General features: G+C 35.1%; 1 protein-coding gene across 1 annotated transcript; it reads right to left on the bottom strand.

Annotated features, from left to right (window-relative positions):
• Positions 1–4978: 4978 nt before the first annotated feature.
• On the bottom strand, positions 4979–12426 carry LOC107629823 (peroxisomal acyl-coenzyme A oxidase 1). Its single transcript, XM_016332730.3, has 14 exons — positions 12070–12426; positions 11381–11489; positions 11190–11251; positions 10898–11107; positions 10565–10652; positions 10326–10488; positions 9818–10016; positions 9323–9520; positions 8519–8650; positions 8047–8167; positions 7782–7892; positions 6085–6154; positions 5610–5793; positions 4979–5523 (listed from the first exon to the last, which is right to left on the bottom strand). Exons 1-14 carry the CDS (start codon positions 12205–12207, stop codon positions 5314–5316), a joined length of 1995 nt encoding a protein of 664 aa, XP_016188216.1. The 5' UTR covers positions 12208–12426; the 3' UTR covers positions 4979–5313.
• Positions 12427–25507: the final 13081 nt, after the last annotated feature.

Raw genomic sequence — 25507 nt, 5'->3', positions numbered from 1 at the left:
GCAAGCTAGCTCCCATTCCACGTTAGTGGTCACGTTAGTTAGACTAACGTGGCTGCTAACGTGGTTCTTCCTTGCTTTCTTTGTCCTGAAATCAAGCAATAAAGTGCATCAAAGTTCTAATCCAAATCATGAGACATGCATCCTCTAATTTGTCATATAATTCATGCAAAATTCTCATGAAATCATGTAAAGTGCACAATGTATGCTTGAATCAAGATGTAAGTGAATATCTACCTAAAACTAGCTTATTTTCTAAGAAAATGCATGAAACTACCTTAAAAAACAGCAAAAAAAAGGTCAGTGAAACTGGCCAAAATGCCCTGGCATCATCTATCTCGTGACATACAATGGTAATCCTTATCAATCTATTAACCATTCATGTTCAATGTGACAGACTCATATTACATATAAATTATATAGATGTTTACTAAGTCCTAAAGGTTGACCGGCTGGTAACTCCTGTAGATTAGCACTATTGTAGTTGCACTATAATGACAAATTTTATTAGAAGAATTCCAGGTCAGGAGATAATATAGTTAAGTTGGCTTACCATCTCATTTGATTGCAACCACAAATGGTGGCTGAAGCTAGCAATCAGGAATACCACACGAATTTCCCTTGGAAGTTACTTTGGCAAAGTCGAGCTGCACCACGAATCTTCAATTTCACGTGGCGCCTTATCTCTAATGCACTACCAACCAGCTCAAAATTATAGAGAAGAGGAATTAATTGTGTAACATTGTGTCAAAGATGTTGTAGGGCTGAAGAAACAGAACACAACTAGTTCAAGGAATGCTTATGGTCATATGCGTATTGGTTTGCTTCTCCGTTCACCCTCCACTCACAAAACTTGCCGAAAGAACAAATCAGAGAGAGGTTGGAAAGCATGTGGATGGTGCTAAGCAAGGAAGGTTATAGGCTCTTCCTTGAATGCCTCCATGGGATCTAGTGGTCACACAACTCCCTTGTGTTTGAGAGCAAAGAATCCAATCTGGTGGCGTCCATGGAGTGCGCGATGAAGAGGGTCATCGATTTAGCAGCTGCGCAACAACGCATGATGCATTGTGTCACGCTGACGATCGTTCTAGGAAGCACCAACGCGACCTGGCTTGCTTCGACGGCCCCAGTCTTCAAATTGAAGTTTGATGTGACGTAGTCAAGGGGGCAGACGACGGATTCATAGTGGTAGGGGTAGTCATCAGAGACAAGGATGAACTAATTGCACTGGCAACAACTAGGGGATTCAATGCTTCTCTTAGTAAGTGAAGCTAAGGCTGTTGCTTGTTATTTAGGCCTAGAACTAGCCCAACGAGCTTATTTGTTTATATTTGGATTAAAGGAGATATTGAAGTAATCCAAGCACTACATAATGTACATACTTATACAAATTATTTTGGTCTCACCATCTCAAAATATAAAACCTTTTAAATAAAGAATAAACTATCATTTGTACCTATAAATTTTGCGAACGCTGACAAAAGTATCCATCAAACAAAAAAACTAATATTGTACCCATGAAAGATGGGTTCCATGTGACAACAGTACCAACCTTAATTTTTTGTTGACTTTTAATAAAATTCATAAATTACCTCCACCTTTTACCTTATTCCCTAAATTCTAAACTTTCACAACCTTCACCACCGGCAGCAATTAGCACTGTCTCCCCTCCCCTTCTCCTTGACGCTCGTACACCTCCTCTCCCCCTCCCCTCACCAGGAGGCTCGAGCCATGTCCGCCCTCCTCCTCCGCAAGCAACTCACTCGCGGCGACTTATACCTCTGGCCACGCCTCCCCCCTCACATTTGGTCTTCTCTCAAGTCCCTCCTCATCTCTTCTATTCAGACTGAGAACGTCAAATCCATCTCCAAGAAGCTCTGCGACATCATCTTCGAGCTTGCCTTCGGGATCCTCCCTGATAATGCCTAGCTTGAACTCCTGCCATTTATGTTCCAGTGCTTCTTCTGATTCTCCAAAGCTTCAAGAATCCGCGTTTCTCATCTTCGCATAGTTTCCGCAGTACATCAGGGAGTCACTCACGCCTCACATCAAGCATCTTCACAGATTGTTTCTCTAATGCTTGACCTCTCCAACCACAAATTTTGATGTGAGGATTGTCGCGTTGATCGCGGTTATTAATTTCATTCAATGCTTGTCTGGCTCCGCCTATCGGGACCGATTCCAGGATTTATTCTAGGATTTCATTTGATGATTGATGGAGGCTCTTTTAGGATGAGTGGTGGCAATGGAGAGGGGAAGGAGAGGTAGTAGTAATCAAGGAAGGTGCTAGTGGTAGTGAGGGATGTGAATGATTGAAATTTGGGAAAAAAGATAAAGAAGAATAATTTGAGAATTTTATTAAAAAGTCAACAAAAAATTAGGGTTTAGATACTATTGTTACATAGAACCTATCTTTTTTCGTTACAATATTAATTTTCTTGTTTGATGGGTACTTTTGTCAATATTTGCAAAATTCATGAATACAAATGATAGTTTATTCTTAAATAAATTTAGAAATTGTCAGTACTCTCGTGTAAAAAAGATATGAGAATTTGATTGTGCATTCCCTAGCTATAAAAATTCTTATCACACTAAATGATACATGGGTTGAAGGAGTTTCTGAAAATATTTGTAATTTAGCCCTTTTAAATATTTTGAAGCACCAATATTTATTAAATTCCAGTTTACCTTAAAAACAAAAAAAAAATCAAATAAATACCTAATTTAGGTTTGACAAAAGACATCAAAGAAATAAGAGTAATTACTTAAGTCATTCCCCAAGGATTTTAAAAGCGGACACTTTAGTCTCCGAAAAAAATTAATATACAAAAATATCTCTGAAGTTCTTCTCTGGTAGATAAATCAGTCCCCAGACCTTTTCTCCGGCATGACTCACCAACGAAGAATGTTAAGCTGGCTCGTTAACTCACACACGTGGCAGTTCAGTGTCCACATTGCAAGAAGGACAAAACAGTCCCTAGAAAAAAGTGAGAGATGTTGTCGTTTAAGTGTCTTCTCCATCTTCTCCAAAGTGTTTTCTCCATCTTCTTCCTTAAAGATTTTGAAGCCCTAGTTATTCAGTAGCTTGATTCTAATGATTCTAATTGGAACGCAAGTTGAGTTGCAATAATGCCAAGCAAAGGAAGCTCGTCTTCTTTGAATCGCCATGGAGGGAGACATGGGGTGGCTGTAGTTGCAGTGGTTTCGAAGACAGTGAGATTAACAACCTAGGAAAAGTTGCAATCACCAAAGGACAACACCCGGAATATCTATGCGGTTTGTATGCAGTAATCTCTATTTCAAGGACTCATGAAAATTCAGATAGATTATTTTTTAGATTCCCACTATAAGGTAAACAATTGTAGGGTTTCTAGTAATTTACATTCTAGAAGATTTGTGTTGAATAATATTTTTGGTTGAGCAGGAAAAGCTTCCCATTGCAAGTTCTTTATATGGATTGATCATATTTTTGACATCAAATTAAATGATGATGCTGTGGATAATGTTGCCATAGATTGTGATGAGATTGTTGCTAATATTTCAACCATGTGTGCTGCTGATGATGCTAGTTTGGAACATAAAATTATGGAGTTACAAAATAGAATTGGCTTGTTAGAGATTCAGAAAAATATAGTCCCAAAAGTTGAGGGCAAGAGTAGTGTTGGAATGTAGTGTTTGTTATCATGTTCTTTTCATTATTGGTGTTGGGTTTGTCAGTTGCAATAGCTATTTTGCAAGTTATATTTTAGAATCATTCTAAGAGTTGATTAAAACTGAGTCTTGTATCTAAATTTGTTCTCTTTTCTTTTGTGAATTGAATGATTGTGAGATGCAGTAAATTTAAGCAATATATCCCCTAATAAATTTTGTTTCAAAACTGTTTTCTGGATGACCATTGTAAATTCAAAAGTACTTAATGATGTTGCTATGTTAGGGTACAAATTAAACTAAGAGGAGCAAATGAATTAGAAAAAAAATTGCATCATTAATTATTATAACAGCAAATATAGAAGAAAAAAAACTTTGCACCATTATTTATAACAGCCAATATATTGCTCTAATGTCAAGTTGCAATTTCAAAACATAGCATGCAAGCCACGCATTATACTTAGTAAAAAAAAAGCAAATTGTCACAGTAGCAACTTAACAATATTGTAGCCAACTTAAATCAGAATTAAGGCATACATCAACCGAAACACGATCCAAAAAAATGAGTTTTATCCATAACAATCTCTCATCAAACCTTCCATAAAGAGTACTTCAAGTTTAGATCCATGAACTTGAAACATCATAACCAAAATACAAGCCAAATTGCTACATCAAAAACCAAAGCATATTCATTTCTTCCTCATGCTTGAAATCAGGATTCGAAATAAATTGGAACATTCTTGATGCAGTGCTGTTACTTGTTGCTGCAAGTGTTTCTGCTGAGACGCTTTCAGTTGTTCTAGATGGTGGAATAGGGAGCGGAGTGCTAGACTGGATTTGTGCAGGACGATGTGGTCTAATAATTGGCTGCTTAGCTCTTGCACTACGTGGAACAATTGCTCCAAAATTTGCTGCACCTTGTGATGAAGAAGGTGCAATAGTGTTCTGCAATAGTGGGGTTTGGAGTCTTATCAGAGTGAGTGCAGCTCAAGTACACAAGAGAAGGGAGACTTATCGTCCACGACCAGAAACATTGTCGTTTTGCTGACCTGGACGGGGACTGATTTATCCATTTATGTCACCCTGACACGTCGTAGGCATCTAATTGTGCCATTTCATCATTTTCCGTTTACAATAAGAGAAATCATACCAGGGACTGATTTGTCCACCGAAAAAGAACTTCAGAGATGATTTTTTGTATTAATCTTTTTCGAAAATTAAAGTAATCCTCAGGACTGAATTAGGTAATTACTGAAATAAATAATGTTTGAAAAAATAGATGTGATAAATAATGAAAAATATATAAATAAATAAATAAATAAATAGATAATTGTTTTCTAGTGCAAACGAATTGTAAATCCTTATCACGTATAGTAGTCACCATAGGAATGGAAACAAATCTGCTAGGAATTTCTAACATACCTATGACAACATTTTTATTAGTGCTCCCAAATAATAATATTAATTAAATCATAAACCTTTTCTTTTCCTTTTTTTTTTCTCCGGTTCTTGGTAGGGGATGGGCGAATAAAGAATTCCGACCCAAAGTCCCTCCCTTCATAGAACTTCATCACTACCTTTTAAAGTATCGATAACTCATTTTTTGCCACTTCACCTAAAAAAAAAAACCCTTATTTTTTGCCATTAAACTATCCAGTCATAAACTTGTTACAGTCTAGCATTACGAAGTTGTTGCTTCAGCATGGGTCGAACATATTCCTGAAAACCATCTGGCACAACTGAATCATTCAATGGATCCTTCCATGCCTCCTCGTACAGCTTTGGATACACATTTCCGTCGTAGCGGCCAAGAACCGAACCAAGGTAGTGATCGGTGTAGTTAAACGCATCAACTAGCGCAACAGCATTCGGACGTAGCTAAATCAAGCATATATAATAATGTCAGTTTCATATAATAAACTATTCCTAGACACCGGAAGGCTGCAATCGCTGAGGACACAAACCTGGGAATACAAGGACCTTAGCTGTTCACCGGCAAGTGATGCCTGTTCGGCATTGATGCAGCCAGTTGAAAGAAAATCACCCAAATACTTACGAAGAAGATTCAGGGCATAAACGATACAAAGATTTTCTAACTGCTGTTTCACTCCCTTTCCGGGTATATCTTGCTGCAACTTCTCAATAAATCTGAAAAACGCAACCTTCATCAACTTACAAATAGAATATTTCAAGCAAATACTAGCTTTAAGTATAGAAATCGTGAACTACCAATTTCCTTTTCACTATAGATGTGTTTGCGAGTTGGAGTTTCGAAAGAGAAGGGTCAAAGGAGTAATTTCCAATTTACACTTCATAACCTTCTCTTCTCTCCCTTATAATCCAAAGTCAAAACTTGCAAACACCACCTAAAGGGGTTCTTCAGCTACAGATAAACTACAAATATTATGTAGGACCAGTAGGAAACAGGAAGAATCTCACTTGGAAACAACCACCAACTGGCAATGAGCAACTGCTGCCTCAACCAGCTCAGCCGAAAGTTCTAGGAAACCTGCCGTAATAAAAACCATTAAGTGTACATAGAGCAATCTGATGTTGCATTCAAACAATTACTCACTCATAAACATATGTAGTAGGATGAATGCTTTTATAAATTTTTTGGGCGCATTAATATTGCATATGCATCATTTCCCACATTCATCATCTTGATTCACTTGTTTTGTGTTTTGCCTCTTTGTTGATTGAAATGATTAAACTGTGCATTTATTGCTTTGATAATTGAGTTAATTTTGTATTACCTCACACTCAGGCCCGTAATATGCTTTCTCCAAGTGTTTTGACAGACATAAGAGTGCAGAAGCAAAAGGAAGTGCAAGGAACAAAGCAGCATAGCAGAGTGCAAGGGTAAGCTATCTGGACAAGATCTCTCAGGTGGTGCTTAACCCACTTGGCTTGAGGGAGCTCGCCCAGAATCAAGGGGATCAGTCTTTTAATTTTGCAGGGTTGGAGCCTCCAACAAAGAGAGGAGGGCAATTAGGTTTAGCCATTTTTAACTTAGGAAGAGTTGCTTCTTTGTCACTATTGGTATTTTCAGCACTTTGCTTTGAGTTTCCAATATTCTTTAATTTTCTCCATTTTTGCACTTACAACACTTGAATTTCTTGTTGAACTATTGTTCTACATAGTTATTACACCACCCTTTCTGCTTAAATTTCTAGATTTCATAGTTTTCTAGTTATGAATGTCGATTTCATAAAGTTTTGTAAATTGTTGGAAATGGAGGGATAAACACATGTTGGCTCAAGGATTACAAGGGATTTACAGAGATGCCCTAAAATCCATTTCATTTTAATGCATGATTATATTTCTCTACTATCTTCCTTCAACTCTATTTATACGTTTATGTTCATTAATATGAGCATGTGGGTATATTAGGGTTGTTATGCATCATTATTCATGATTTTGGATATTTAAGCATAATGAATTAATTTGTTAGGTGTATGTTAATTGATTAATTGTCATATACTTGGTAAATTGTAAAGGGTAGGAATTCTTTATTAAAAATTATCAATACAATTATCTTTCATGTTGGATTGGTTATCAATTCCTAGGGATTGAGATTTTGATTCATGGTTGCTAATCGCTAATTCTAGACATGACTAATGATCAAGAGGTTATAATAGCAGAGGAAGTTGATTTATGCATGCTGTGTTTAATGAAATGCCAAGTTGATAACCCTTGAGAACCCTTGTGCTAGTGTTTTCAATTCTTGAATTACCTTCGTTTTTGACTCTATTTGCTTTTCAACCTTACTTAAAATCGTTTTTATTTTATTGCAAAAATCTAAAACCCCCACTTCTAGACTCAACCAACTACAATACACCCTTTCTTTGAGAGACGACTTGAATCACACTATGACTTCATTAATTATGGTGTAATTTGGTTTACAATTTACAATTTTGTAGCTAGTGTGACCTAGCTCTTACCAATATGCACTAAAAAAATTTATAATATTGTAATTATGAAACTTATTAAATTTACTATTTAATTCTATGTCACAGGTTAAATCATTAAAATAAACCACTCCCAGGCCCATGCAACCAATTTCAACCACCAAAAATTCAAAGAAAAGAAATAAAAGGATTTATAGATCTATTTACAAACAGGGGTTTACTTACCCTCCTCAGGATTGGAAAACTTAGCAAGATTTTTAGCACAATCAACCGACTTCCTAGCAGCCCTAGCTTCAAATGCTTCCAGGACAAAATTAGGCTTCAACCAATCCTCGGCTGCAAGTAATCCAAAAAACTCTGTAATTTTGCTTCTGAAGGACACAGCTAGAGTAACTAATAACATCTCAAACTGCATCCAGTTTAGGATATCAACATGGAGTTCTAAATTTCGCAACCAAATCTATTTTAAGATTTTGTTATACATTTATACCTTTCTGAACATTAGATTGATATTGCATCAGTAGTTCCACTCGTCCCATATAAGCTGTTGTACCAACAGGCCTTTTTCCAGAGCCCAATTTAGCTATAGTCTTCATGAGATGCCTTGCCACCTACATGGGATTTTCTAAAAGTTGTCAAAATGATTCAACGATCATTCTCAATTAATAATATTCAATTAACCTCCCAAATCAGAGAGCACCATGATGTAAAAAGGCACAGAAGTGTAGAAGGCACACAAAGGCACGCAATAGAGACTTATTCAAGCTCAACCATGAAAACACCCAGACATCGGAGAATATATTAGAATAACAATGATAATTACTTTTCTTTTGTTAATATCAATACACTACAGACTATATATTATATATACATATACACACACACAGCAATTTATGAAAGCATGTCAAATACTAGAGAATAAAATTCAGGCAATGGTATAAACTAAATGACATTTAGCAAACCTGTAACATCAACACAACGTTGTCTCCTTCATAAGTGCAGGTAGGAACATAGACAGCAAATAACTCGGGGAGACCACTGCTACAAAGGTAACCATGGCCACCACATAATTTACGGCATTCTTCAATCCCATCCTGCAAGTTGATATGAATTTAACTACGTTATAATTTCAAAGAATTCATGTATGTTCCAACTATAAAAGAATAACAATAGCACAACAATAACATCTTTAGATGGAATGCAGTAAAATAAGATACTTATTGTTTACTATTAAGTGAACAAAATATCTTAAGCTCACATGCTATGCACCTGAATTGAAAAAGAGTTAGATGTAGAACTAATATGCATGATGAATCACAATTCATATAAAAGTTTTCTTCCTAACTCTTAATCACACACGTTAATGCCTTCATTCCATCAATAAATTTCAGACAACAGAAAGAAATAAGCAGTAAAAGATCAGAAATCTGATAAAGCATGAAACGTAAGATATGATGGCAGAAAATATGATTCAACATGTAAAGAGTAAGAAACGAGGCATCAACAGGACTATCAAAGAATAATATTATCACGAAAAACCCAGGAATGAATCTTGTGAATGTTACTGGTGAGAATTTAAATAAAGGACTTCACATCACAAATGGCTGCAAAAATAGTGCCCCACAATGATCAACATTCGAAAGTATAAACACATTCTACATTCTAATTATTATGGTTTTTATATAAAGCTGTTAAATAAAAAATCAAAGCCAGTAACTAAGACCAATTGGCCCTGTAATAAACATTAGTGATTAAAAGTCACATACAGCAGTCACTGAAGTAGTCAAGGATTTCAAGCCTGCAGTGCACGCATGAGCCTCAGGCAATGTTGAAAAATCACCAGCTTGTAATCTTTTCATGACATCCATGTAAAGCCATTTCAACCATTCACCAACAAATCGGAAAGCATAAGCAGAAGCTAACAAAGGGAATAGCCTAGCTTGTTGTGTTTTGTAATCAAGCACCTAGACAGAAACATATAGCAGAAAGTGAGAAACGTTATACTATTGATAAGAAAACATAACTGAAAAAGTCACCAACAGGAAAAACATAGACTTCCCATTTTTCTCTTGAACACATGAAGATAATGTTGAATGCCCGGTTATTATTATGTGTTTTTTGGCATTAATGCACACTTCAATGTCACACAATTCATGTCCAAGATGAGTAGGTAATCCAACATCACAAACTATATAGAAGAGCATATATTGGTCGAAAGTGTGACTACTTTTTTTTTTCAAGAAAGGCCTTTTGAAGCCTACCTGTGTTTCAAGGCCTCCTTTCTTTCCACCAAACTGTCTGCGAACACAGCTATATCTTGTAGCAATGCAAACTGCTCTAGACAATGCAATTGATGCATCCGACACAATGGTTTGTCTCACATATACCATAGTACCATAAACTAATTGTCGCGGAACACTGGATTGTACATATTTTCCTTCTCTTGTAACCTGTGAAACCCTGTCCAATTTATATTGAGATAAAAGTCAGGCTGCTATAAGCATATATTGTCATGGATCCTCCTCTAGAATTTGCCATTTAACTCAAGTCTAAGCAAAAATAACTTTTCCACTCCACCTTCCAGAAGAGGATGAGAGGTTCCCACACAGATAATGAGTATAGTTCATGGTTATTATAATTATTTTGTGGATGAAAAATGGAGGACTTGACAATCATTGCAGATCATGTATTAATTAAAAAATCCTCCCAAGTATGATCATTAGACTCAACCCTATTGAGGCAAGGTAAAACAGCAAAAGAGAAACCAACCTCATCAACATTTGATTCCTCGGAATTCGTACATGATCAAACTGTAGAACCCCATTGTCCATGGTGTTATATGCTCCATTTCCAAATTTCATTCCAATATCCCCAATAGTTATGCCTGGAAGTGGTAGGTGATCATCCAAGCTCCGGAGCTGGACAATGAAGCCTTCAAATTGGACATATTGTTAATTAATTTGAGACAATATAAGTAAGAATTTTGGATGATTAAGGTTGACAAATACCATGCACTCCATAATCTCGACCATCTGTAATTAGACGAGCATAGACAGCACCATGTGTTGCAATTTTACCCAATCCACCAGGCCACCACTGTTTACAATGGCATCAAAAGAGTGATAATAATATCCAAATAACACTGTGGAAACAGCAAGTTTTCCAAAAAGGCAAAAACATTTTAAAATTGAAGCCAGTTTCAAAAAGTGCAAAGCCGCTATCCCCTGATTTTGCTTATGACTTGACAAAATAAGATCTTAAGATTAGTGGATCTTAAATCATTAAAATGCATTGTAAATGAACAGAAAATGCTCTTATGATCTATCATTGATTTTACTCACTTTGCTGGAAGTCAATGTGGGGCTATGAATTACAAACTCATCTGTTTTTGGATCAAACGTTGCAGTTGTTTCTAGCCCTTGAACATTAGATCCATGGCCAAGTTCAGTTTGAGCATAGCAACCAATTATTTGCATTTTTTGAGCCAAAGGCAACCACTGTTTCTGCTGTTCCTCAGTGCCTTGTCCTTTGATAGCAGGAATAAACATTCCCTGCAGAAGAAATTACTGCTTAGATCTATCCTAATAAAAAATCAAGAATGCAACCAAGACAAGAAATTGAATTGTATTGTACCCAATGAAGATCCGTGAAAGCAGGCTCGTCCACAAAGGATCTAAGCATGGAAGCTTCTTCTTCTGTAAGAATACAACTCACAGAATTATAAAGTTAGATAAATATCGAAATGGTGAAAAAGGCCTCCTATTCTATAAAATGAAAATTATACCAAACACAACTGCAAAACAAATAAAGAAGAGAAGATTCACCAGTAAGACGAAGCTCAATAATCCTCTTCCATGCATAAGCTGCTTTCCTCATAGTGTTCTTAAATAACTCCTTCCTACCAAGCATGGGTCTATTATCCTTTCTGAATGCCTATACACGAAAACAAAAAATTCAAGGTTTAAAGTTACTACTGGATACAAAGTAATCACTTATGAGCTAACTCCAATAAAATTTAAAATAATAATAACCATAATAAAAATGTAGAAACGGATGCCAAGCATCTTTTATGTACAGTGACATTAGAAATATTAACTGAACACTGAATTCTCATAACAAATAGCTTAGCTAACAAAACATGCTTTCACGTTCCGGTTCAGAATAAAACCTCGTAGCCAGACAAATCGGCCAATTACAAATTCCACACTCTATTTTCCCACATTTCATAAATGATTTGTTCTCAAAATGAAAATTCAAAATCGAAATTGCGTGCACTGATTAAAAAATAAATAAAATCAAATTCATCAACAGTAGAAAAAAGTCTTAATGTTGAAAACTCCGGGGGATACCGAGGGATCAGCAGAAAATCTGATAATATAGCAAATGCACCGTTGCAAGATAATAGAGGAACAAGGAGCAAATCATATAAAAAAATAACCATAAAAATTCAGAACAGAACAAAGGAAATCAGAAAGGAAAAGGAAGAGAGAGAGAGAGAGAGAGAGAGACGAACGGGATCGCTGGCAACGAGACGAGACATCCTGTCGGAGACCTCGAAGGCGTGGGGAGAGCCAGCCCAGACGATCTTCATCTCATCGACGTCGAACTGCGCCTTGCTCCTCTCCGGTGCCAAGTGATCTATTCCTTCCATTTTTTCTTTATTTTCTCTCAACTGTTCAAAATGAAACTGAAGAAGAAGAAGAAGAAGAAGAAGAGAGTCGTATTCTGGAGAGGGAGAGAGAGAGAGTAAGAGAGAGAGAGAGACCTTCACGAACGACCTTCTGCTACGCTTTTAAGGTGATCCAACAACCAAACCAAGTGTAATGACGTCAGGGGTTAGTGGCTCCCTTCATTATTTTTGCTTTTAATTAGTTGAATTGAATTAATATTGCTTTTTAACTTTTTTTTACACGTGTCGCTGTCAACCCAAAAAATAATGGTTGACTTGTCATTTTGGAGTAATTGATAAAGCTGAGCTTTTAAATTTTTAAATTTTCATTTATCCTAAATAAGTATTTTTCCTAGTAACAAATATCTATGAGAATTAAAAGATTAAAATATATACATTTTTTAATTAGTCAAAACATATTTTTCTTTTTAAAATTTTTTAAAAAATGTAAAATAATATTATTATTTAATTTATTTATTTTTAATATTTTAATTAAATTATAATTTTATCAATCAACCTAAATTTAATATTTTTTAGTTTACCTTTTTAATTATAAAATTGTTAATAAAAAATTAACTCTTAAATTAATAATTATATATTTATATATAAATATAAATATTATAAACTAATTTTTACCGTATTTTTATATTTTAATACATATTTTATATAAATAATTAATTTTTTTTATACGGATAACATAATTATATAAAAATTATTACACACTATCATATTATAGTCACCACCCCAAAAGACAAGCACCATCACTATAACACCTTTTTCTTTCACCATTAATTCAACCAATCATTGTCTTTATTAGCATGATTATCTACATTATTAACCACCAAAACCAAACCAAACACCCCCCCCCCCTTCCCACAAAAACAAAAAAAAATCCCATCAACCCAAAAAGTAATTGATATAGATGAGCTGTTTTAAATTTTTATTTATCTTCAATAAGTATTTTTTTTTTGTTCGTATCAAATATCTATGAGAATTAAAAAATTAAAATATATAAACTTTTTCAATTAGGTAAAGTATATTTTTATTTCTGAAATTTTTTAAAAATTATAAAAATAATACTATTATTTAATTTTACTTATTTTTTTATGTTTCAACTAAGTTATAATTTTATCAGTCAATCTAAATTTAATATTTTTGGTTTTACCCTTTAAATTATAAAATTATTAATAAAAAATTAATTCTTAAATTAATAATTATGTATTTATATATAAATATAAATATTGTGAATTCATTTTCACTATATATTTTATATTTTAACACGTATTTTATATAAATAGCTAATTTAATAATCAATTTTACGTACATAAGGCTCATTTTTATAATATGAAAATTTTATTGGTGTTTTTAATGAAAATGGGAATTTTTGGTGTATTTGCATATCAGTGGATGTGTCAGATGGGTAAATTCAACACGTGGAGGGCATGCTGCCACAGCACGTGGAGGGCGAGCTAACAAAATGGGGAGGGCATGTTGATGACATGTTGATGTCTGATTAGAGGGTAGCTTCAACATGTGGGGGTGTATGAATGACGTGTCGCTCTCTAATTCGATGGCGATGCAACACATTGTGTGCGTGTTGAGTGCTCACCCTATATAAGGTAAAGCTCAATACCATTTCATTGCGAAAAGAAGAGTTGTTTGAGTGTGTTTCTGGTGTGATGGAAGGTACCGCAAACTTGGTAGTGTATCGCAATGGTGAGATTATACGGAATACTCATGAGGGGTGAGATTTGCGTGTAAGAATTTGTTTTCGTTTGTAGTTTCATGCACCATGATGCTCATGGAGCTTCAGAACGGTCTATGTTAAAGCATGGAGAACGATATGTTAAGGAGAGTGAGCAGCATTCTGTACCGGAATCCCACTATAGTTTTTGGTGGTCTAATACTGTTTGATATTATGCCAATCATTGACAAAGCGAGTATGCAGAATACGTTCCATATTCATCGGCAGACTCAAGTGCGACAGCGAAAGATTGAGCTGTATGCTGAGTTTGAAAACGTAGAGGCATATAGGATTCAAAATTATTCAGATATAGAGGATGATAGAGCTGAAGTGTACGAAGGATTGAACAGTGACAGTGAAGAGGACTTCGAAGCTACTTATGAAGCCGGCGACGAAGATGAGGATGGTGATGTAGGAGTTGAGGCAACAGTGGAGAATGTAGTGGTTCCTCCCACAATTAGTCAACCGATGGACGTTCCACCTTTTATGCGTAACTTGGATCTTGATGCCATGCATGCACTAGAACTCCCGGAATATGCAGACATAGGTACGTGATGAGTGAATAATATGTTTTTCTTAATTTATATTTTGGATGGATCAATGAGTGATGATTTCTACTTTTTGTAGGTGTTGCTGATTCTGAGGATGGGGAGTTCAAGATCGGAATGGAATATAGTTCTAGAAAGTCGATTGTCACAGCAATTAGAAGTTACACTATCTCTATGGGAGTCGACTACAATGTGTATGAGTCTGAGCCACAAATGTTCTTTGCAAAATGCAAGACGTATGGGCATGGGTACGACTGGCTTATCCGATCCAGCTTGATACGGAAAAAGATTATTGGGAGATATGCAGATACAACGGTAGGCACACATGCAACATAAGAACGATTTCACATGATCATTCCAAGTTGGACTCGGATACAATTGTTGAAGCTATCAGGCCATTGGTTAAGACCGACCCATCCATCAAGGTGAAATTTATAATTGTGGAAGTCTAGTCAAGGTTCAACTACACCATCAGTTACCGAAAGGCTTGGTTGGTAAAGCAGAAGTCCATAGCCAAAGTTTTCGGTGGTTGGGGAGATTCTTACCAAACTTTGCCATGGTGGTTCTCGGTCATGATTTGGAAGATGTCTGGCTCAATTGCCCAAATAGAAACACGACTCCTATATAACGGGAGTGAGGAGGCGAAAAGTGTAAGGATACTTTACCGCGTATTTTGGAGTTTTCCATACATTAGAGCATTCAAGCATTGCAAGCCTCTGGTTCAGGTTGATGACACACATCTTTACGAAAAATACAAAGGTGCACTTTTGGTTGCTGTTGCACAAGATGGGAACCAGAACATTGTACCTATCACTTTGGCCCTCGTAGAGGGGGAGACCGCTGATCTGTGGCACTTTTTTCTCCATAATTTATGAAGGCATGTTGTTAGAAGAGACGGTGTGGGTATAATCTCAGACCGACATGAGTCAATCTAGGCAGCAGTAAATTGTTCTGGAGGTGATTGACAACCTCAAAGAGCATGGTGGGTGTTTTGTATTAGGCACATCGGTAGTAACTTCTTAAGGGCATTCAAAGTTCTGCACTTGCAAAAAATTGTTGTCAACATAGGGTATTCAAGGACAGTGGAGGAGTACAACATCAACTATAAGAAGTTGCAAGAGCGAGGTGAGGCATATGCCCAGTGGTGCAATGCCATTGGACTTAGAAACTAGGTATTCGTATTTAACAAGGAACATCGATAGGGCCACATGATGACAAACTTGTTGAATGCATTAATTCAGTGCTCAAGAGTGCCCAAAACCTCCCTATGTTGGCACTTGTTCGAGCAACATATTATTGGTTAAACGAGCTATTTACACGGAAGAGTGTCGAGGCTCACGATCGCAAGTGGACTGGATTTACTTTCTTTGCTTTTGCACAACAATGAATAGAAGCAAATATGCAACGTGCTGGAAATATAGTTGTACATCGGTTTGATAGATGAAACGAGAAGTTTGAGGTGCATAAAATGCCTAATGAAAAGGTGTTGGCAGTTGATCTTGCATGGCGGACGTGTGACTGTGGACACTTTCAGGTGGAACGACTACCATGTCACCATGTTATTGCTTGCTGTGCCAACCAGCATCTCGACTGGTAGCTGTATGTAAATGATGTGTACAAGATGACAGAGGTTCATATGATCTACAGATTTATGTTCGTACCACTAGGCGGTCCAGAGACATGGCCTGCTTATCCTGGACCGACATTGGTCACTAATCCCGCCTTGCGGGAAACATTAAAAGGTCGTCCCAAATTGACCCGATACCTCAATAAAATGGATTCACGAGAAATGTGTAGTCCTTGGATATGCCGTCTCTATGGTAGACAGGGTCATAATCGGAGTCGATGTCCTCAGCGTGCTGGATCGAGTGGAGTTGGTGATGATATTAGTCCCTAGATTTTTGTTAGTCGTTGTGTTGTATGTTTAGGTAATTTTATCAGTTAATGTTTTTGAGCTTTGTTGTGTTCGTATTTTTAAGTTAATTTTATCACTTAATGTCCGTGTGCATCGTCGTGTTTGTATTATTAAGTTAGATGTCAACTTCTATGAGTTATTACCGTTGATAGTTTTTGAGATAATAATTTCAAATTTGATACAATAGCCTTACAAAAGGTTAACTAAAAATTACATTAACTTAATTCTGAAACTATAATTTAAAGTTCGATAAAGTAAACTTACAAAAGATTAATTAAAAAATAAACTTAATTACTAAACCCCTGCTTACTTCTTCCGAAGCATCCAATCAAGTCCCTTGCCTACCATGTCCTCACCGAAACGCGACGGAGTAAACCTATCAGGTGAATTTCTTTCTGTCCATAGGTTATACGGATGATGAATCGTTGGTTCAAAATTTCTTCTCAATAAAAGAATTGCTTTGTTGCAAGTATAGTTCCGAACCAATAATTGACCCACATCAGAGTTTAATTTTGTTTGTCACGAGTGAAAACTAATAAAAATACCAAGAGTATTAGATCTCGAGTCATCTCTCAAAGGAATTACAGTGAGGTATGCGTGTTATCGGTTATGAGATTCACGGGGGTGGTTTGCGGATAAGAAGACAATAATCTAAATGACAATAAAGTAAAGCAAACAACTAAAGATAACAAATACTAAAGAGACATTCATGGCAAGGATTGAGAATCAAGGTTTTCTATCCTAGTCATTAATCATAACACAATAATTACCAAGAGTTAAGCCTATTATGTTATCTCCAACATCGTGAGAAGATCAAGTAGGCCTATTTAATCCCAATCCATAAGTAGCATCAATGGAAACAAGATTAACTAATAACTCTAGATCACCAATCTAAATTGGATATTAATGATTCAAGATTACCAAACTTCTCTTTCCAAGCCAAGAATGCTCAAAAATCTACTCTAAAACTAAGTCGAGCATTTTATCAAACACTTGGTGTGCATAAAAAGAAAAGCATATTAAATTGCAATAATAATAAAATCTAAGGCTACCAAATGCAAGATAACAACAATAACAACTTAATTATACACCAATAAACATAAAAACATCAAATTACATTAAATGAAATTAAAAGTAACAAAGATTCATGAAACTAAAAGTGACACAAATGAGAAATTAACAAGATGAACTAAGAGAATTAAGGCAATAGAACAAGAAAAAGTAAAAGAGACTAGATCAAAACAAGAATTAAAACCTAAATCTAAGAGAAAATTAAACTAAAAATTCTAAATTCTAGAGAGAAAAGGGAGCTTCTTTCTCTAGAAAATGACCTAAAGCATGGTTCCTAAGCTACCCTAATTGCTCCCCCCTTGTTTCTTCTTGAATTTGGCCTCAAACACTTCAGAAATGAGTTGGATTTGGGCTTGAATGCGCTCAGAAATTGCCAGCCACATTTTCTTTAAGTGAGTCATCTGCCGAGTGTCACGCATACACGCCATGTCACGCGTACGCGTGGCCTGAGGAAACCTCCACTCATGCGTACGCGTGAAGCATGCGTACGCGTGGCCATGATTTTCACCAAATCCTCATTTCTTCATGAATTTTTCACTTTGCATGCTTTTTCTTTATTTCTTCAATCCAATTTTTGCCTTCTAAGTTTGAAATCACTTAACAAACACATCAAGGCATCGAATGGAATTAAAAGAAATTAAATTTAGCAATTTAAGAGCCTAAAAAGCATGTTTTTAATCTTAAGTGCAATTTAGGAGAAATCACAAAACCATGCTATTTCATTGAATAAATGTGAGATAAGTTGATAAAATTTACTAAATTCAACACAAGATAAACTCTAAAATTGGGGTTTATCAACCTTCCCACACTTAAACAATAGCCTGTCCTCATGCTAAACTCAAGAAAGACAAGAAACGGGTATCTAACATTTATTCAATGCAAACTATCTATATACAACATATCTACATGTATGCAACTATTCTAGCTATCTAACTACCTATATGTATCTACTTGGTCAAACTAATTCAAATTCCAAGAAAGCATGTATAAACATAAGGGCTAAATCAACTACAATCAAGTCAAATCCACAATTGAATTAAGTTATAGAAAATAATTTACAAACTTGCAACATCGGAGATAATCACAGGTGAAAACATAAAATTGAGCAATCAAACCTCTCACCGGATGTGTATACTCTATAATCGCTCAAGTGTATTGAGTTGATTCTCTCATTTCTCTTCTAATTTTGCTTTTTAAGATTTGTTTTTCATCTAACAATCAACAATTATTCAATGCATGCATACAAGTATCATGAGAGCTTTTTCATAGGTTGTAATGGGGTTAGGGTAAAGGTAAAGATTGTATTTGGTCAAGTGAGCTTGAAATTTGAATCTTTGATTAACTTAAACTTCCTACCTAACCTATGACAACCTATTTAACTCTAATGCAAACCTAACTACCCATTCTTCACTTTTTCACATACTCATGCATTCCCTTTTTAATCACAACACATATGCATTGTTATTATTACTTTTCTTGGGGAATTTTGTCCTCTTTTTATTCTTTTTTTTCTTTTTCTTTATATATATATATATATATATATATATATATATATATATATAATTTTTTCAAAATAAAATATATGCAAAAGTATCAATGCATATGGTTTAAACATTTAATGCATGAGTATGTACCCAATTTTCAAGATTTTCAACAAAGCTACAAAATACACTTTTATCTCAACCAATATTCCCAAACTTTCCACTCTTAAATGATACACACTCTCACTAGTCTAAGCTAATCAAAGATCCAAATCAAAGACATTTATTATTTTTCACTTAGAGTAGTGATGTGCTAAAATTGAAAACAAAAGGAGATTAAAATAGGCTCAAAATTGGTTAACAAAGGTAGATGAAAGGTAGGCTATTTGGGTAAGTGAGCTAAATGAAACAATGATCTCAATCATATAAATGCATGTATACATAGAATAATGGACATAAAGAATCAAACAAATCAAAGATTACAATCATAGAAAGAGAATAACACATACAAAAAAATAGTGGTTATATGATGCAACCACACAATTGGGATATTCTCAAGATGAACATGGTAATAGAGTTTCATTTGACCTGCGACTGTCATAGTAATTAACAATGTATTTATTATATTTTGATTCTGAACACCTAATATCCTAGGGTGCTAGTTGAATGGATATTGGGTATGAATTAAATACTTGTAGAATTAATGATTAGTCAATAAGAAATACGTTAACTCTCGGTAAAGAGTTTGAGCTCTATGATTATAATGACTGAGATAAATAAAATCTTGGCCAAAGGGATTGAATGAATGAAGAAATGGGTTTCTTAAGTAATTCACAATTCATTGTAATAATGGTAACAAATTAGAGTTTGATAATTAAACCATACTCTAAGGGTTAACCAAGATATGAAAAGATGGAAGGAATTATATTTTATTCTTCTCAGGTTCTTAGTAAAAATATATTACTTCATACTATCGGGTCGTTAAGAAGTGTTGCTAGACACCAACCTTGATTAGTAAATTTAGTATGACTAATTTATTATTCGCTTAGTATTGAACCTATGGGGTCACACACTAACGAGTGTTCTAATATTTGTTGTAGAATTATTTAATTATTATTTTGATTTGATCAAATAAGTAATTATATTAATTCAAATGAAATATTATTGTATTCTTTGCTAGTACCAAGAATATAGTAATAATATGATAATTGAGAATATTAAATGAGATTTGAGAATAATTTGTTATTCTATTTATAAATTTGAATTCTAAATTTGGATGAGATCCTAACTGATTCTGTTTCAAATTGAGTTATGATATGATTCATAAATTTGAAAGATTCAAGTTTAAAATAGTAAGATATGATTCAAATTTGAATTGAGATTCAAATTTAAAATCATTAACAAATCTCATACTATATATATGTATGCAAAGAGTAGAGGAATTATAGATGAGAATAAAACACAAGAGTTTTATTCTTTTACCTCTACACATATAAACGTATGTGAGCCTAATTCTTAGAGAAGAATTTTATGGAGTGCAAAGAGTTGCAAGAGATTTTTCAATTTAGATTAGATGTCCATTAGTCAAGGAGTTGACAGCAAAGATTGGTCTCAGGTGGATACGCATAGCGCCTTCGTACCATCCAAGGAGAAAGTGATTTTTACTAGCATACACAGGTATTTAGATCTGATCTATACATATATTATTATTGGAATAAAATTTAAGCACAAAATATATCTTTAGGATTACTTTCTTTTCCTCCGCTGCGTGTTATGAATACATGGTAATCCTTCAGCATATATTGTTGGAATGAGGTGAAGATCACTAAAATGAAGTGAGTGAATCAGTGTGTGACATTGATGAAAACAAGTGTGTGAATTCTAGGTTATGCGCAGTGCAGCACACACACTGGCATAGAAAGCTATGTCACAATTACACAAAATAAGTATGCACTTCACTCATTTTAGTGTGCTTGAGATACTTTTAAAGGAACTTGTAGGTTAAGACAAACAAACAAGTAATAAAAAAGTATGAAAGAACTCAAACAAGAATCAAGCAATTGTGAAATGGATAAAGAATGAAAATTGGTTGATGTATAAGAGAACTTAATGGACCAAATGAAATATGGAATTCACACAGCAAACAATGATACATCTCGAATTTTTGTTCGCATCACCTAATTGATACGAAGTGGAAAACATGGTTGCTATGCAACTTAGGAAAAGAGAGATAGAAGTGAAAATCAATCACATAGCAAGCATAATCCATATAGCTTGAGAATTTCAAAAAGCTGTCCCTAGGTGAACTTACAATCCAATTTCACAATTCTACAATTTCGATGCATCAACTAGGTGATGTAAATAAAAATCAACATAAGCAAGTATCACCTAACAACAAATGCATCAAATAGAAGCAAATTGCCTCATGATAGATAATGAAATCAAATCACATGGTGGCCAAAATATGCAATTTAAAATATTTAGAACGCTTTGAAGGCGATGTCATAAGTACTTTGTATGCACAAAATTAAGCATGAAGAATTCAATACCAAGCAACAAATTACAACCTCAATAACGAAATCCAACAATAAATATTCGTAACAATGATGCTAAAATAGTATTAAGTCAATAATCAGTAGCAATATCTCATCAGAATCAACAAATCAAATTAATAATCCAACACTTATCATCAAAACAGAAAATTAAACCAACCAGCTAACTAACTAACTAACTAAAGGAGATGATGGTAGATGGAGAATTGTAGTGGTGGATGGTGGTTGGAGGAGGGGAAGAAGAGAAGAGAAAAGAAGAAAAGAAATGGAGAGAAGAGAAAAAAAAGACGAGTGTGTAAAGCAGGGGGTCATGCGTATGCGGAAGGTCATGCGTACGCGTGACATGGGAAAATTGGATGTTGCGCGTACGCATGGGACACGCGTACGCGTGACATGCAGTTGTTCCCAGGGCACACTTTCTACATGGTCCTGGCACAATTATCTGTCCAGGCCATGCTGCAGCACAGTACACGCACGATTCACGCATGACCATTATTTGCAGTGTCACGCATACGCGTGGGTCACACGTATACGTGAGAGTTTCTTTTTTTTAATATAGATTCAAACATAAACACAATTTTCACCGAACTATTTACATTACAAACTAACCAAAGTTCAAGATTAACAAAATTCTTTAACTCCTAAAAACTATTCACACATTTCACTATTCAAATTAAACAAAAGAAAATGCAATTCAAAACAAGATGTGCAACTATTCTAACATACCGCGTAAAGTACAAATCTAACCAAGCAAACTAACATCTAAAGGCAATATATACAAGAGTGATTTAAAGAAAGAAAGTACCTAACAATGGAAACTCAATTCATTCATCAACTATATACACAAGAGAATGGAAAGAGTTTACCATGGTGGGGTGTCTCCCACCTAGCATTTTTATTTAAAGTCCTTAAGTTGGACCTTTTGGTAAGCTCTCATCAGGGTGGCTTGTGCTTGAATTCATCCTTGAACTTTCACCAATGCTTGGTCTTTAGGTGATTGTCAGAATTTCCAACCAATTTTACCAAGCTTTGATGAAGTTCCCCACAAGCTCGGAGCTTCCAAAATTAATCCTCATCACATATGCTGGGATCCCAAACTTTGAATACCCAAACATCCTCCTAAATCCATTTAATTTAGCATTCCTCCAACCATGAGACCCTAAGCCTTAACAATTCAACCATAATGAATCTAGAATGGAGTTTTCAACCACTAACCATTTCCCTCTTGCTCTTCAATTTACAAATATTTCTAAGTTGACCATCCGTTTCAAGAAACCCATATTCAAGTGGGATAATAAAGTCTAGGGACAAGAATTTTACCTACTCAAATGTTAAGATGGATGATGGCGACTTAGGAAGAGAGGTCTCCAACAACTTGGGCAAGATAATTTCCACTCCCTTGTGTTCTTCTTTTATAACTTCCACCTCTAGACAAGTCTTTCCACTTTTCTTCTCTTGCTTGATTTCATTGCTCAAAATGTGTCTTAGAGGTTGTGCACATTCCTCCTCAACTTTGCTTTCATGCCCAACAAAAGAAAGTTCAACAAGATCATCGAGGTGATTATTTAGTGTGGATAAAAACTCATCAATGATTGAATCCATTTCTTGATCGACCTCTCATAATTCTTCAAACACTCATTCTGGCTCAACTATCTCAACTTTCTCCTTTGGTTGCGACTCTTATTTCAACTCCTCTTCTTCACCTTAAAACTCCAAGTTTTTTTCCTCACTACCTTCTTTGGTTGATCCTCCACATTCTTCAACGGAAGTGTCTTGATTGCATGAGCGTAGGTGGGAGACTATGCGGTTAACGGCTTTAGTCATGGTAGTTACCATGGTTTCTAGCCCTCTTTGCTCTTCTTCTTACTTTTGGAGAAGAGAGTAAAGATCTCTTTGTTCTTACATTAAAGGATGGAGAACTTCATTCAATGAAGGCGGTAGTGAGAAAGAGGGTTCATTGTTTGGAAAAAGGGTTTATAATTGGAAGGTGGTTCATATTGGTGAGTACATTGAGGTGGTGTATATGGTATTGGTGGTTCTTGGGAGTATTGGTGTTGGAATGGTGGTAATTCTAAGTATGGCTCATATGGTTGTTGGTATGGTAGGTATGGGTTAGGATCATATGGAGGTGTTTGGTAGTGTGGGACTTGTGAGTAAGGTTGATGAGGACTATGTTGAGGAGGAGGTTCATATGCATATGGTGGTTGTGGTTGACAACCACAAGGAGGTCCACCACATCTATTAAATTGGTATGCATTAGGAGTTGGAGTGTAACCGTAAGAAACCGGGGGAGGTTGTTGCCAAGAAGGTTGTCTATATGACTGAGGCTCCTCCCACCTTTGATTTCCAATTCCTTGATGCAAGCCCTCATTGAAGCTTTCATTTTCTACAACATAGTTTGAACTAAACTCATAGCCAAAATGGTAAGAATTCATAGTGAAAAGAGAGAACAAAAACAAAAACTATTAAGAAACAAATGGAACAAAATCATAATTACTAACTCAAACAAGCAAACACACAAAGAGCAAACTATTCACAATATTAACATATGAACAATAACCAATAAAAAGCACACATTGCAATTCCCCGACAACGGCACCAAAAACTTGATATAGGGCCGATCATTGGTTCGAAATTTCTTCTCAATAAAAGAATTGCTCCGTTGCAAGTATAGTTCCAAACCAACAATTGACCCACATCAGAGTTTAATTTTGTTTGTCATGAGTGCAAACCAATAAAAATACCGAGAGTATTAGATCTCAGGTCGTCTCTCAAAGGAATTGTAGTGAGATATATGTGTTATCGGTTATGAGATTCGCGGAGGTGGTTTGCGGATAAGAAGACATTAATCTAAATGACAATAGAGTAAAGCAAACAACTAAAGATAACAAATACTAAAGAGTCATTCATGGCAAGGATTGAGAATCAAGATTTTCTATCCTAGTCATTAATCATAACATAATAATTACCAAAAATTAAGCCTATTATGTTATCTCCAATATCAGGAGAAGATCAAGTAGACCTAGTTAATTCCAATCCATAAGTAGCATCAATGGAAACAAGATTAACTAACAACTCTAAATCACCAATCTAAATTGGATATTAATAACTTAAGATTACCAAACTTCTTTTTCCAAGCCAAGAATGCTCAAAAATCTACTCTAAAACTAAGCCAAGCATTTTATCAAACACTTGGTGTGCATAAAAAGAAAAGCATATTAAATTGTAATAATAATAAAATTTAAGGCTACCAAATGTAAGATAACAACAATAACAACTCAATTAAATACCAATAAACATAAAAATATCAAATTGTATTAAATGAAATTAAAAGTAACAAAAGTTCATGTAACTAAAAGTGACACAAATGAGAAATTAACAAGATGAACTAAGAGAATTAAGGCAATAGAACAAGAAAAAGTAAAAGATACTAGATAAAAACAAGAATTAAAACCTAAATCTAAGAGGAAATTAAACTAAAAACTCTAAATTCTAGAGAGAAGAGGGAGCTTCTCTCTCTAAAAAATGACCTAAAGTATGGTTTCTAAGCTACCCTAATTGCTCCCCCCTTGTCTCTTCTTGAATTTGGCCTTAAATACTTCAGAAATGAGTTGGATTTGGGCTTGAATGAGCTCAGAAATTGTCAGCCACATTTTCTTTAAGTGAGTCACGTGCCGAGTGTCACGCGTACGCACCATGTCACACGTACGCGTGGCCATGAATTCCACCAAATCCTCATTTCTTTATGAATTCTCCACTTTGCATACTTTTTTTTTATTTCTTCAATCCAATCTTTGCCTTCTAAGACTGAAATCACTTAACAAACACATCAAGGCATCGAATGGAATTAAAAGAAATTAAATTTAGTAATTTAAGAGCCTAAAAAGCTTGTTTTTAATCTTAAGCACAATTTAGGAGAAATTCACAAAATCATGCTATTTCATTGAATAAATGTGAGATAAGTTGATAAA

This window comes from Arachis ipaensis, chromosome B1, assembly GCF_059453495.1.
Source record: "Arachis ipaensis isolate K30076 ecotype BB chromosome B1, ASM5945349v1, whole genome shotgun sequence".
Classification (NCBI taxonomy): domain Eukaryota; kingdom Viridiplantae; phylum Streptophyta; class Magnoliopsida; order Fabales; family Fabaceae; genus Arachis; species Arachis ipaensis.
This window is presented reverse-complemented; position numbering and strand designations above follow the sequence as displayed.

Coding starts and splice junctions, on each gene's coding strand:
- LOC107629823 (XM_016332730.3), bottom strand. CDS start 12,207: ATGGAAGGAATAGATCACTTGGCACCGGAGAGGAGCAAGGCGCAGTTC. Junction 11,252..11,380: donor TATTGAGCTTCGTCTTACTG/GTGAATCTTCTC, acceptor GTATTCTTACAG/AAGAAGAAGCTTCCATGCTT. Junction 10,017..10,325: donor AGGAATCAAATGTTGATGAG/GTTGGTTTCTCT, acceptor TAAATTGGACAG/GGTTTCACAGGTTACAAGAG.